This window comes from Oncorhynchus clarkii, unplaced genomic scaffold, assembly GCF_045791955.1.
Source record: "Oncorhynchus clarkii lewisi isolate Uvic-CL-2024 unplaced genomic scaffold, UVic_Ocla_1.0 unplaced_contig_12946_pilon_pilon, whole genome shotgun sequence".
Classification (NCBI taxonomy): Eukaryota; Metazoa; Chordata; class Actinopteri; order Salmoniformes; family Salmonidae; genus Oncorhynchus; species Oncorhynchus clarkii.
In genome coordinates, this window is record NW_027258454.1 from 35,001 (window position 1) to 46,674 (window position 11,674).

The 11,674-nt window shown below is 52.0% G+C and overlaps 1 protein-coding gene across 1 annotated transcript in view; it reads left to right on the top strand.

Annotated features, from left to right (window-relative positions):
* The window catches only part of LOC139396962 (galactose-1-phosphate uridylyltransferase-like), a 43,923-nt gene extending 32,713 nt beyond the window's left edge, over positions 1-11,210 (top strand). The window contains exons 4-5 of the mRNA XM_071143896.1: positions 581-735; positions 10,435-11,210. Of these exons, the coding sequence (XP_070999997.1) occupies positions 581-735; positions 10,435-10,569 (290 nt within the window). The 3' untranslated portion in view covers positions 10,570-11,210. The remainder of the gene's footprint in view (positions 1-580; positions 736-10,434) is intronic.
* Positions 11,211-11,674: the final 464 nt, after the last annotated feature.

Here is an 11,674-nt window from a genome sequence, read left to right on the forward strand (position 1 = left end):
TAGTCTTCACTAAGGCTGTAGTCTACAGTAGAGACCTGCTAGTCTTCACTAAGCCTGTAGTCTACAGTATAGACCATCTAGTCTTCACTAAGCCTGTAGTCTACAGTAGAGACCTGCTAGTCTTCTCTAAGCCTGTAGTCTACAGTAGAGACCTGCTTGTCTTCTGTAAGCCAGTAGTCTATAGTAGAGACCTGCTAGTCTTCACTAAGCCTGTAGTCTACAGTAGAGACCTACTAGTCTTCACTAAGCCTGTAGTCTACAGTATAGACCATCTAGTCTTCACTAAGCCTGTAGTCTACAGTAGAGACCTGCTAGTCTTCTCTAAGCCTGTAGTCTACAGTAGAGACCTGCTTGTCTTCACTAAGCCAGTAGTCTATAGTAGAGACCTGCTAGTCTTCTCTAAGCCTTTGTCTTTAGTAGAGACCTGCTAGTCTTCATTAAGCGTGTAGTCTACAGTAGAGACCTGCTAGTCTGCACTAAGCCAGGAGTCTATAGTAGAGACCTGCTTGTCTTCACTAAGCCAGTAGTCTACAGTAGAGACCTTCCTCTCACACTCTCCTCTTCTCTCTCCTCCTCCCAGGCGCCCCTACCGGCCCCTATCTTAAAGAGGATCAGTTCCACTGGCAGCTCCATGCTCACTATTACCCCCCCCTGCTCCGATCTGCCGGCGTACGCAAGTTCATGGTGGGATATGAAATGCTGGCGCAGGAACAGAGAGACCTTACACCTGAACAGGTAATACATTTGGGAAACAGCATTACTGCAACATATGCTATATATAAGCACAGATCTCCATATGTCTAAAACATTTAGTAATTAGCTAAAGTATTCCTATGTGTCCATGTTATTTACCACAGCTCCTAATAAAGTTATCAAGCTACCTCAACTGTGTAACTCTGACTGAGGGTCCAGGCTGTAACTCTGAGGGGGATCCAGGCTGTAACTCTGAGGGAGGGTCCAGGCTGTAACTCTGAGGGAGGGTCCAGGCTGTAACTCTGAGGGAGGGTCCAGGCTGTAACACTGAGGGAGGGTCCAGGCTGTAACACTGAGGGAGGGTCCAGCCTGTAACTCTGAGGGAGGGTCCAGGCTGTAACTCTGACTGAGGGTCCAGGCTGTAACTCTGAGGGAGGGTACAGGCTTTAACTCTGACTGAGGGTCCAGGCTGTAACTCTGACTGAGGGTCCAGGCTGTAACTCTGACTGAGGGTCCAGGCTGTAACTCTGACTGATGGTCCAGGCTGTAACTCTGGGTGAGGGTCCAGGCTGTAACTCAGAGGGAGGGTACAGGCTGTAACTCTGACTGAGGGTCCAGACTGTAACTCTAAAGGAGGGTCCAGGTTGTAACTCTGAGGGAGGGTACAGGCTTTAACTCTGACTGAGGGTCCAGGCTGTAACTCTGACTGAGGGTCCAGGCTGTAACTCTGACTGAGGGTCCAGGCTGTAACTCTGACTGAGGGTCCAGGCTGTAACTCTGACTGAGGGTCCAGGCTGTAACTCTGACTGAGGGTCCAGGTTGTAACTCTGACTGAGGGTCCAGGCTGTAACTCTGAGGGAAGGTCCAGGCTGTAACTCTGACTGAGGGTCCAGGCTGTAACTCTGACTGAGGGTCCAGGCTGTAACTCTAAAGGAGGGTCCAGGCTGTAACTCTGGGGGAGGATCCAGGCTGTAACTCTGAGGGAGGCTCCAGGCTGTAACTCTGAGGGAGGGTCCAGGCTGTAACTCTGGGGGAGTCTCCAGGCTGTAACTCTGACTGAGGGTCCATGCTGTCACTCTGACTGATGTTCCAGGCTGTAACTCTGACTGATGGTCCAGGCTGTAACTCTGGGTGAGGGTCCAGGCTGTAACTCGGAGGGAGGGTACAGGCTGTAACTCGGAGGGAGGGTACAGGCTGTAACTCTGAGGGAGGGTCCAGGCTGTAACTCTGACTGAGGGTTCAGGCTGTAACTCTGAGGGAGGGTCCAGACTGTAACTCTGAGGGAGGGTCCAGGCTGTAACTCTGAGGGAGGGTCCAGGCTGTAACTCTGACTGAGGGTTCAGGCTGTAAGTCTGACTGAGGGTCCAGGCTGTAACTCTGACTGAGGGTCCAGGCTGTAACTCTGACTGATATTCCAGGCTTTAACTCTAAAGGAGGGTACAGGCTGTAACTCTGACTGAGGGTCCAGACTGTAACTCTGAGGGAGGGTCCAGACTGTAACTCTGAGGGAGGGTCCAGGCTGTAACACTGAGGGAGGGTCCAGGCTGTAACTCTGAGGGAGGGTCAAGGCTGTAACTCTGACTGAGGGTCCAGGCTGTAACTCTGACTGATGGTCCAGGGTGTAACTCTGGGTGAGGGTCCAGGCTGTAACTCGGAGGGAGGGTCCAGGCTGTAACTCTGACTGAGGGTCCAGGCTGTAACTCTGACTGAGGGTCCAGGCTGTAACTCTAAAGGAGGGTCCAGGCTGTAACTCTGGGGGAGGATCCAGGCTGTAACTCTGAGGGAGGCTCCAGGCTGTAACTCTGAGGGAGGGTCCAGGCTGTAACTCTGGGGGAGGGTCCAGGCTGTAACACCGAGGGAGGGTACAGGCTGTAACTCTGAGGGAGGGTCCAGGCTGTAAGTCTGACTGAGGGTCCAGGCTGTAACTCTGACTGAGGGTCCAGGCTGTAACTCTGACTGATGGTCCAGGTTGTAACTCTAAAGGAGGGTCCAGGCTGTAACTCTGGGGGAGGATCCAGGCTGTAACTCTGAGGGAGGCTCCAGGCTGTAACTCTGACTGAGGGTCCATGCTGTCCCTCTGACTGATGTTCCAGGCTGTCACTCTGACTGAGGGTCCAGGCTATAACTCTGAGGGAGGGTACAGGCTGTAACTCTGACTGAGGGTCCAGACTGTAACTCTGAGGGAGGGTCCAGACTGTAACTCTGAGGGAGGGTCCAGACTGTAACTCTGAGGGAGGGTCCAGGCTGTAACACTGAGGGAGGGTCCAGGCTGTAACTCTGAGGGAGGGTCAAGGCTGTAACTCTAAAGGAGGGTACAGGCTGTAACTCTGACTGAGGGTCCAGACTGTAACTCTGAGGGAGGGTCCAGACTGTAACTCTGAGGGAGGGTCCAGGCTGTAACACTGAGGGAGGGTCCAGGCTGTAACTTTGAGGGAGGGTCCAGGCTGTAACTCTGAGGGAGGGTTCAGGCTGTATCTTTGACTGAGGGTCCAGGCTGTAACTCTGACTGAGGGTCCAGGCTGTAACTCTGGGGGAGGATCCAGTCTGTAACTCTGAGAGAGGGTCCAGGCTGTAACTCTGGGTGAGGGTCCAGGCTGTAACTCGGAGGGAGGGTCCAGGCTGTATCTTTGACTGAGGGTCCAGGCTGTAACTCTGACTGAGGGTCCAGGCTGTAACTCTGGGTGAGGATCCAGTCTGTAACTCTGAGGGAGGGTCCAGGCTGTAACTCTGACTGAGGGTCCAGGCTGTAACTCTGACTGAGGGTCCAGGCTGTAACTCTGACTGAGGGTCCAGGCTGTAACTCTGACTGAGGGTCCAGGCTGTAACTCTGACTGATGGTCCAGGCTGTAACTCGGGGTGAGGGTCCAGGCTGTAACTCGGAGGGAGGGTACAGGCTGTAACTCTGACTGAGGGTCCAGACTGTAACTCTAAAGGAGGGTCCAGGCTGTCACTCTGACTGAGGGTCCAGGCTATAACTCTGAGGGAGGGTACAGGCTGTAACTCTGACTGAGGGTCCAGACTGTAACTCTGAGGGAGGGTCCAGACTGTAACTCTGAGGGAGGGTCAAGGCTGTAACTCTGGCTGAGGGTCTAGTCTGTAACTCTGACTGAGGGTCCAGGCTGTAACTCTGACCAAGGTTCCAGGCTGTAACTCTGACCAAGGTTCCAAGCTGTAATACAGTCTCTTCTGGCTTGTCAGAATGAGGCCCACTCTGTCATGAAACATTGGAGGGATTCCCTTGTTGAATGTTTCCCACGTGACCGTCGCTGATGACATAATGTACTGTGGCGTACAGCAGGTCAGCCATCAGGGAGAGACTCATCAAGGCCCGGTGACAGACAGAGTATACATCACGAGTCGATGGCTCCATCTGCTGGACCTGCCAGGTCTCCACGGGTTCTCCGCCCAGTACTAATTGGAGCTGATGGGGGAGTTGGTGAGTAATCAAGGGCTGATTGCTCACCAGCTGTACAAGCCCCATAAAGCTGCCAAAAGGGCAACACACAGGAGAGGACTGGGGGAATTAAGGTGACTTCCGTGTAGTTGGAGACGGTGCCGGGGGCTAAGACGAGGGAGTACAGCAAGACCCGGAGCCCAGAAGACGGTATCCCGGAGAGGGTCTCATGGGGGAGAACTATCCTTTTCTTTTGATTTATTATTTAATAAACACCCTTGAAACCGAGCTAATCATACTCTGTCCGTGTCTGATCTGTGTAAACGTCTTGACCCAACCCCCTGGTCTGCCACAAGTGGTGGAGAAAGGGGGGAAAACTGATAACGTGGTCAGATCAGGGTTGACGTTTACACAGCATCAGCATGGACGAGCTGATAACTCAGTTCGTCCGGGCCCAACAAGCACAACATGCGGTTTAGGAATGAACGCTGGAGGAACAGCGACTACAAAACGTCCGCCTCGTTGAGGAAATCAGGAAGCTGCAAGGAGGAGCGTCTCCTGAATCACATCCCAACCAGTTTTTAATCAAGCTAACGGAAGACGATGACGTCGAAACCTACCTCTGTACGTTTGAAAGGACAGCACTATGGGAAGGATGGCCAAGGCCGAAGTGGGCCAGTCTGCTGGCCCCGTTCCTCTCGGGGAATGCCCAAAAGGCGTATAGGGACCTGAACGACGAACAGGCGGCTAATTACGACGGACTCAAACGGGTGATACTCAGCAGCTACGGGTACAGCCTGGCCCATCGGGCTCAATGGTTCCACGACTGGAGGTTCGTAGCCGACGCATCCCCCCGAGCACAGATGAGCGACCTACTGTGCGTCACCAGGGCATGGCTCCTAACCGACGTATCCACCCTATCCATCCTCAACAAAGTGGTCCTGGATCGCTTCTTACGGGCGCTACCCTACGACATAAAGAAGGCAGCGAGTCAATGCTCGCCCCAGACCTTGGAGGGCCTCCTGGAAGCAGTGGAGACGCATCATAACACGCAGGCCCTGCTGAGTGGGAGCCGGGACGAGTCAGTGACGCGCCCAAGGGGACGGAAGGACAGCCCCACCGTGGGCTTTTTGCCCGCTTTGAGGACAATACAGTGCCACTGACACGGCCTGCAACGAAAACATGCGGTCTCTCCTTCACTGCAGCCGAGGTGAGTAAGACATTTAAACGTGTTAACCCTCGCAAGGCTGCAGGCCCAGACGGCATCCCCAGCCGCGCCCTCAGAGCATGCGCAGACCAGCTGGCCGGTGTGTTTACGGACATATTCAATCAATCCCTATACCAGTCTGCTGTTCCCACATGCTTCAAGAGGGCCACCATTGTTCCTGTTCCCAAGAAAGCTAAGGTAACTGAGCTAAACGACTACCGCCCCGTAGCACTCACATCCGTCATCATGAAGTGCTTTGAGAGACTAGTCAAGGACCATATCACCTCCACCCTACCTGACACCCTAGACCCACTCCAATTTGCTTACCGCCCAAATAGGTCCACAGACGATGCAATCTCAACCACACTGCACACTGCCCTAACCCATCTGGACAAGAGGAATACCTATGTGAGAATGCTGTTCATCGACTACAGCTCGGCATTAAAACACCATAGTACCCTCCAAGCTCGTCATCAAGCTCGAGACCCTGGGTCTCGACCCCGCCCTGTGCAACTGGGTACTGGACTTCCTGACGGGCCGCCCCCAGGTGGTGAGGGTAGGCAACAACATCTCCTCCCCGCTGATCCTCAACACTGGGGCCCCACAAGGGTGCGTTCTGAGCCCTCTCCTGTACTCCCTGTTCACCCACGACTGCGTGGCCACGCACGCCTCCAACTCAATCATCAAGTTTGCGGACGACACAACAGTGGTAGGCTTGATTACCAACAACGACGAGACGGCCTACAGGGAGGAGGTGAGGGCCCTCGGAGTGTGGTGTCAGGAAAATAACCTCACACTCAACGTCAACAAAACTAAGGAGATGATTGTGGACTTCAGGAAACAGCAGAGGGAACACCCCCCTATCCACATCGATGGAACAGTAGTGGAGAGGGTAGCAAGTTTTAAGTTCCTCGGCATACACATCACAGACAAACTGAATTGGTCCACTCACACAGACAGCATCGTGAAGAAGGCGCAGCAGCGCCTCTTCAACCTCAGGAGGCTGAAGAAATTCGGCTTGTCACCAAAAGCACTCACAAACTTCTACATATGCACAATCGAGAGCATCCTGGCGGGCTGTATCACCGCCTGGTATGGCAACTGCACCGCCCTCAACCGTAAGGCTCTCCAGAAGATAGTGAGGTCTGCACAACGCATCACCGGGGGCAAACTACCTGCCCTCCAGGACACCTACACCACCCGATGTCACAGGAAGGCCATAAAGATCATCAAGGACATCAACCACCCGAGCCACTGCCTGTTCACCCCGCTATCATCCAGAAGGCGAGGTCAGTACAGGTGCATCAAAGCTGGGACCGAGAGACTGAAAAACAGCTTCTATCTCAAGGCCATCAGACTGTTAAACAGCCACCACTAACACTGAGTGGCTGCTGCCAACACACTGACACTGACTCAACTCCAGCCACTTTAATAATGGGAATTGATGGGAAATGATGTAAATATATCACTAGCCACTTTAAACAATGCTACCTTATATAATGTTACTTACCCTACATTATTCATCTCATATGCATACGTATATACTGTACTCTATATCATCGACTGTATCCTTATGTAATACATGTATCACTAGCCACTTTAAACTATGCCACTTTGTTTACATACTCATCTCATTTGTACATACTGTACTCGATACCATCTACTGTATCTTGCCTATGCTGCTCTGTACCATCACTCATTCATATATCCTTATGTACATATTCTTTATCCCCTTACACTGTGTACAAGACAGTAGTTTTGGAATTGTTAGTTAGATTACTTGTTATTACTGCATTGTCGGAACTAGAAGCACAAGCATTTCGCTACACTCGCATTAACATCTGCTAACCATGTGTATGTGACAAATAAAATTTGATTTGATTTGATTTGGTGTACCCCGAACCGACAGCCATCAGGGCAAAAGGACCCCAAACCCGTGGAGAAATGGCTGGTGTAGGGCCGACCAGTCCCCGACAACCCCAGGTACATGGAGGTGTTTTGAGAGTGGCGCCCGGGGGCACATTGCCTGGAATTCCCCGGCTCAAGAGGAGGCAATACCATCAGCTAGCCCCGGCGGTGAGGTGGGTCACACTGTGAACTATGTCACCTCCTTTTGGGCGCACTGTGAACTATGTTACCTCCTTTTGGGCGCACCCCGAATCAACTGCACCCATGGTCCATGGTTGGCGGACACAACACGGAAGCGCTATTGGACTCCGGAAGTATGGTTACGCTCATAACCACGAGCCTGCTGAACCAGAAGATTGAAAGGGGTAGGGAGATGTCCATTTCCTGTGTTCATGGTGACACAAAGCGGTATCCAACTGTATGGACCACCATCGTGACGCCACAAGGGAGCTGCCAGATGACGGTGGGTGCAGTACCAGAGCTTCCGGTACCTCTCCTAGTGGGACGGGATTGTCAGCTGTTCGCGGCCCTATGGGGGCACGAGTTGAGGAAGAAGGTACGAGCCGGCCGAAGAAGAGAGCGGGGACGACCAAAAGCCTGTGCGGCCCGGAAGCAACCGGTTAACCAGCATTGGTCTACGGCTCCGGAGTCAGAGGGGGCGCCGGAACCCGAACCCCCTAGGGAACCCCTGGAGGAGGAGCCCATCCTCCTCGATTTGAAAGCCACCGCAGCCCAAGTGATAGCGGTGGATGGACTGCTACTTCCGGGGGTGAGTGACTGGCGATACCCCCATTTCGCCAACACGGGGAACTTCGTGAGGTATTGTTTCTGCCCCGACGGTACGTGGGAACCGTTCTTCAGCTGGCCCACACCCACCTGTTGGGGGCGCACCTGGGAATGGAGAAGACCTGGGAACGGCTCGCCACCCGGTTCCACTGGCCCGGGATGGGGGAGGGCAGTGGAAGACTACTGTCGCAGCTGTCCGGAGTGTCAACTCACGGCCCCGAAAGCTCACTTCCGAAGCCCATTGGTCCCCCTACCGATCATCGGGGTGCCCTTTGAAATCATCGCCATAGACATAGTGGGACCCCTGGTAAAAACAGCACGAGGACACCGGTACATCTTGGTGATAGTAGATTATGCCACCCGGATTATCGAGGCAATTCCACTACAGGTATCCAAGGGAACCGCCCGGGAGCTGTTCCACCTCTTTTGCAGGGTGGGCATCCCGAACGAGATCTTGACAGACCAAGGTACGGAGTTTATGTCCCGCCTGATGAAAGACTTGTGTGCCCTCCTGCAGATCAAGCAGATCCGGACCTCCGTTTTTCACCCGCAGATGGATGGGCTCGTCGAGCGCTTTAAACGCTAAAACAGATGCTGCGGAAGGTCATCGGGCAGGATTGGAAAAACTGGGACCAGCTACTACCCCACCTAATGTTCTCAATCCGAGAAGTACCCCAATCCTCCACTGGGTTTTCCACGTTCGAACTTCTCTACGGGAGGCCGCGTGACGGCGGTTTTTCGACACCAGACGGGTTGTATCAGTACCGGGTGCTCCCGTTCGGTCTCCACGGAGCCCCGCCCACATTCCAACGGCTGATGAACAAAGTACTTCGACCACACCAGCAGTACGCAGCGGCCTATTTGGATGACATCATCATCCATAGCCAAGGTTGGGAAGAGCATCTGACGCGCCTCCAGGCGGTGCTGGACGCGGTCAGAAAAGCCGGGTTGCCAGCGGACCCCAAGAAATGCAAACTAGGTTTCGAGGAGGTGGAGTACCTGGGGTATTTGATTGGACAGGGGAACGTCAAGCACCAGGAGAGGAAGGTTCACGCTGTGCGTGACTGACCCGTTCCACGCACCAAGACACGGGTCAAGTCTTTCCTGGGACTGGCAAGATACTATAGCCGATTTATCCCCAACTTTGTGGCTATAGCTTCCCCCCTCACCGATCTAACCAGGCCCCGCCTCCCGAAAAGAGTGAAATGGACGAACGAGACAGAAGCGGCATTCAGCCGTCTGAAGGAAGCGCTGTGCTCCCATCCGATTCTCTTAACGCCCGATTTCCAGGTGCTGATGGTGGTCCAGATGGATGCGTGTGATACGGAACTAGGTGCCGTTCTGTCCAAGATACACAATGAGGAGGAGCACCCCTTCATGTACATCAGCAGAAAGCTGGTTCCTAGAGAGAAAAAGTACTCCATTGTGGAGAAAGAGCGGTGAAGTGGGCGCTAAACACTCTCAAGTATTACCTGTTAGGTACCCACTTCACCCTGGTCACGGACCATTCTCCCCTGGTCTGGATGGCCAGGGGTAAAGACACAAACGATCGGGTCACCAGGTGGTTCTTGTCCCTTCAACGCTTCTCTTTTTCTGTTGTGCACAGGTCAGGGGGGAAGCATGGAAACGCGGATGCCCTATTGAGAAGGGAGACGTATGTCGCACTGACGACAGTCGCCTTCCCGACAGAGCTAGGGGAGGCGGGGGCGTACAGCAGGTCAGCCACCAGGGGGAGACTTGTCGAGGCCTGGTGACAGACGGAGTATACATCACGAGGCGATGGCTCCATCTGCTGGACGTGCCAGATCTCGACGGGCTCTCCGCCCAGGACTAATTAGGGCTGATGGGGGAGTTGGTGAGTAATCAAGGGCTGATTGCTCACCAGCTGTACAAGCCCCATAAAGCTGCCAGAAGGGCAACACACAGGAGAGGACTGGGGGAATTAAGGTGACTTCCGTGTAGTTGGAGACGGTGCCGGGGGCTAAGACGAGGGAGTACAGCAAGACCCGGAGCCCAGAAGACGATATCCCGGAGAGGGTCTCATGGGGGAGAACTATGCTTTTCTTTTGATTTATTATTTAATAAACACCCTTGAAACCGAGCTAATCATACTTTGTCCGTGTCTGATCTGTGTAAACGTCTTGACCCAACCCCCTGATCTGCCACAGTACATTATGACCTTAGTTCATCTTCAACTGTCTCTGTGGTACTTTACTGTGACTCTACTCATTATGAGGAAGTGAACATTAGTTAATCTTCAACTGTCTCTGTGGTACTTTACTGTGACTCTACTCATTATGAGGCAGTGAACATTAGTTAATCTTCAACTGTCTCTGTTGTACTTTACTGTGACTTTACTCATTATGAGGCAGTGAACCTTAGTTCATCTTCAACTGTCTCTGTTGTACTTTACTGTGACTCTACTCTCTGTGTGTTCCATCCTCAGGCTGCTGAACGACTGAGGAACCTTCCAGAAGAACACTACAAGACCATTGAGAAGGCAGGAGAGATTGGTGGAGAGACACCTCTGACCCTACCACGTCACACCTCTACCAAACCTCTGACCCTACCACATCTCTGACTCTACCACACCTCTGACTCTACCATACCTCTGACTACCACAACTCTGACCCTACCACACCTCTGATCCTGACCCTACCACACCTCTGATCCTGACCCTACCACACCTCTGACCCTACCACACCTCTGACCCTACCACACCTCTGACCCTACCACACCTCTGACCCTACCACACCTCTGATCCTGACCCTACCACACCCCTGACCCTACCACCACTCTGACCCTACAACACCTCTGATCCTACCACCACTATGACCCTACCACACCTCTGACTCTAACTCTGTCACAGGATCATCAACTAGACTCAGCAGCAAGTTGGTGAACCCTGGTCTATCACATTGACATTAGATATTAAAGTATGAATAACAGGAAGTGCCTATCCAAACAGTTTGATACAAATACTACTAGATCTCTTTTTGGGATGAATTTGGAGGGAAGAGAAATATATAACATTGCTGATAGTGCCTTCAGAAAGTTTCACACCCCTTGAGTTTTTCCACATTTTGTTGTGCTTCAGCCTGAAGTAAAAATGTATTAGATTAAGATTTTATGTCACTGGCCTACACACAATACCCCATAATGTTAAATTGGAATAATGTTTGTAAATTGATAAAAATAAAAAGTTAAAATGTCTTGAATCAATAAGTATTCAACCCCTTTGTAATTTAACCCTAAATAAGTTCAGGAGTAAACATTTGCTTAACAAGTCACATAAGTTGCATGTACTCACTGTGTGCAATAATAACATGATGTTTGAACATGTTTGTACCCCACACATACAATTATCTGTAAGGTCCCTCAATCGACTAGTGAATTTCAAGCACAGATTCAACCACAAAGACCAGGAAGGTTTTCCAATGCCTCACAAAGAAAGCAGACATTGAACATCCTTTGAGCATGTTGAAGTTATTAACTACACTTTGGATGGTGTATCAATACACCCAGTCACTACAAAGATACAGGCATCCTTCCTAACTCAGTTGCCGAAGAGGAAGAAAACCACTCCCGTATTTCACCATGAGACCAATGTTGACTTTAAAACAGTTACAGAGATTAATGTGATATGAGTATACTGAGAATGGATCAACAACATTAAAGTTAATCCA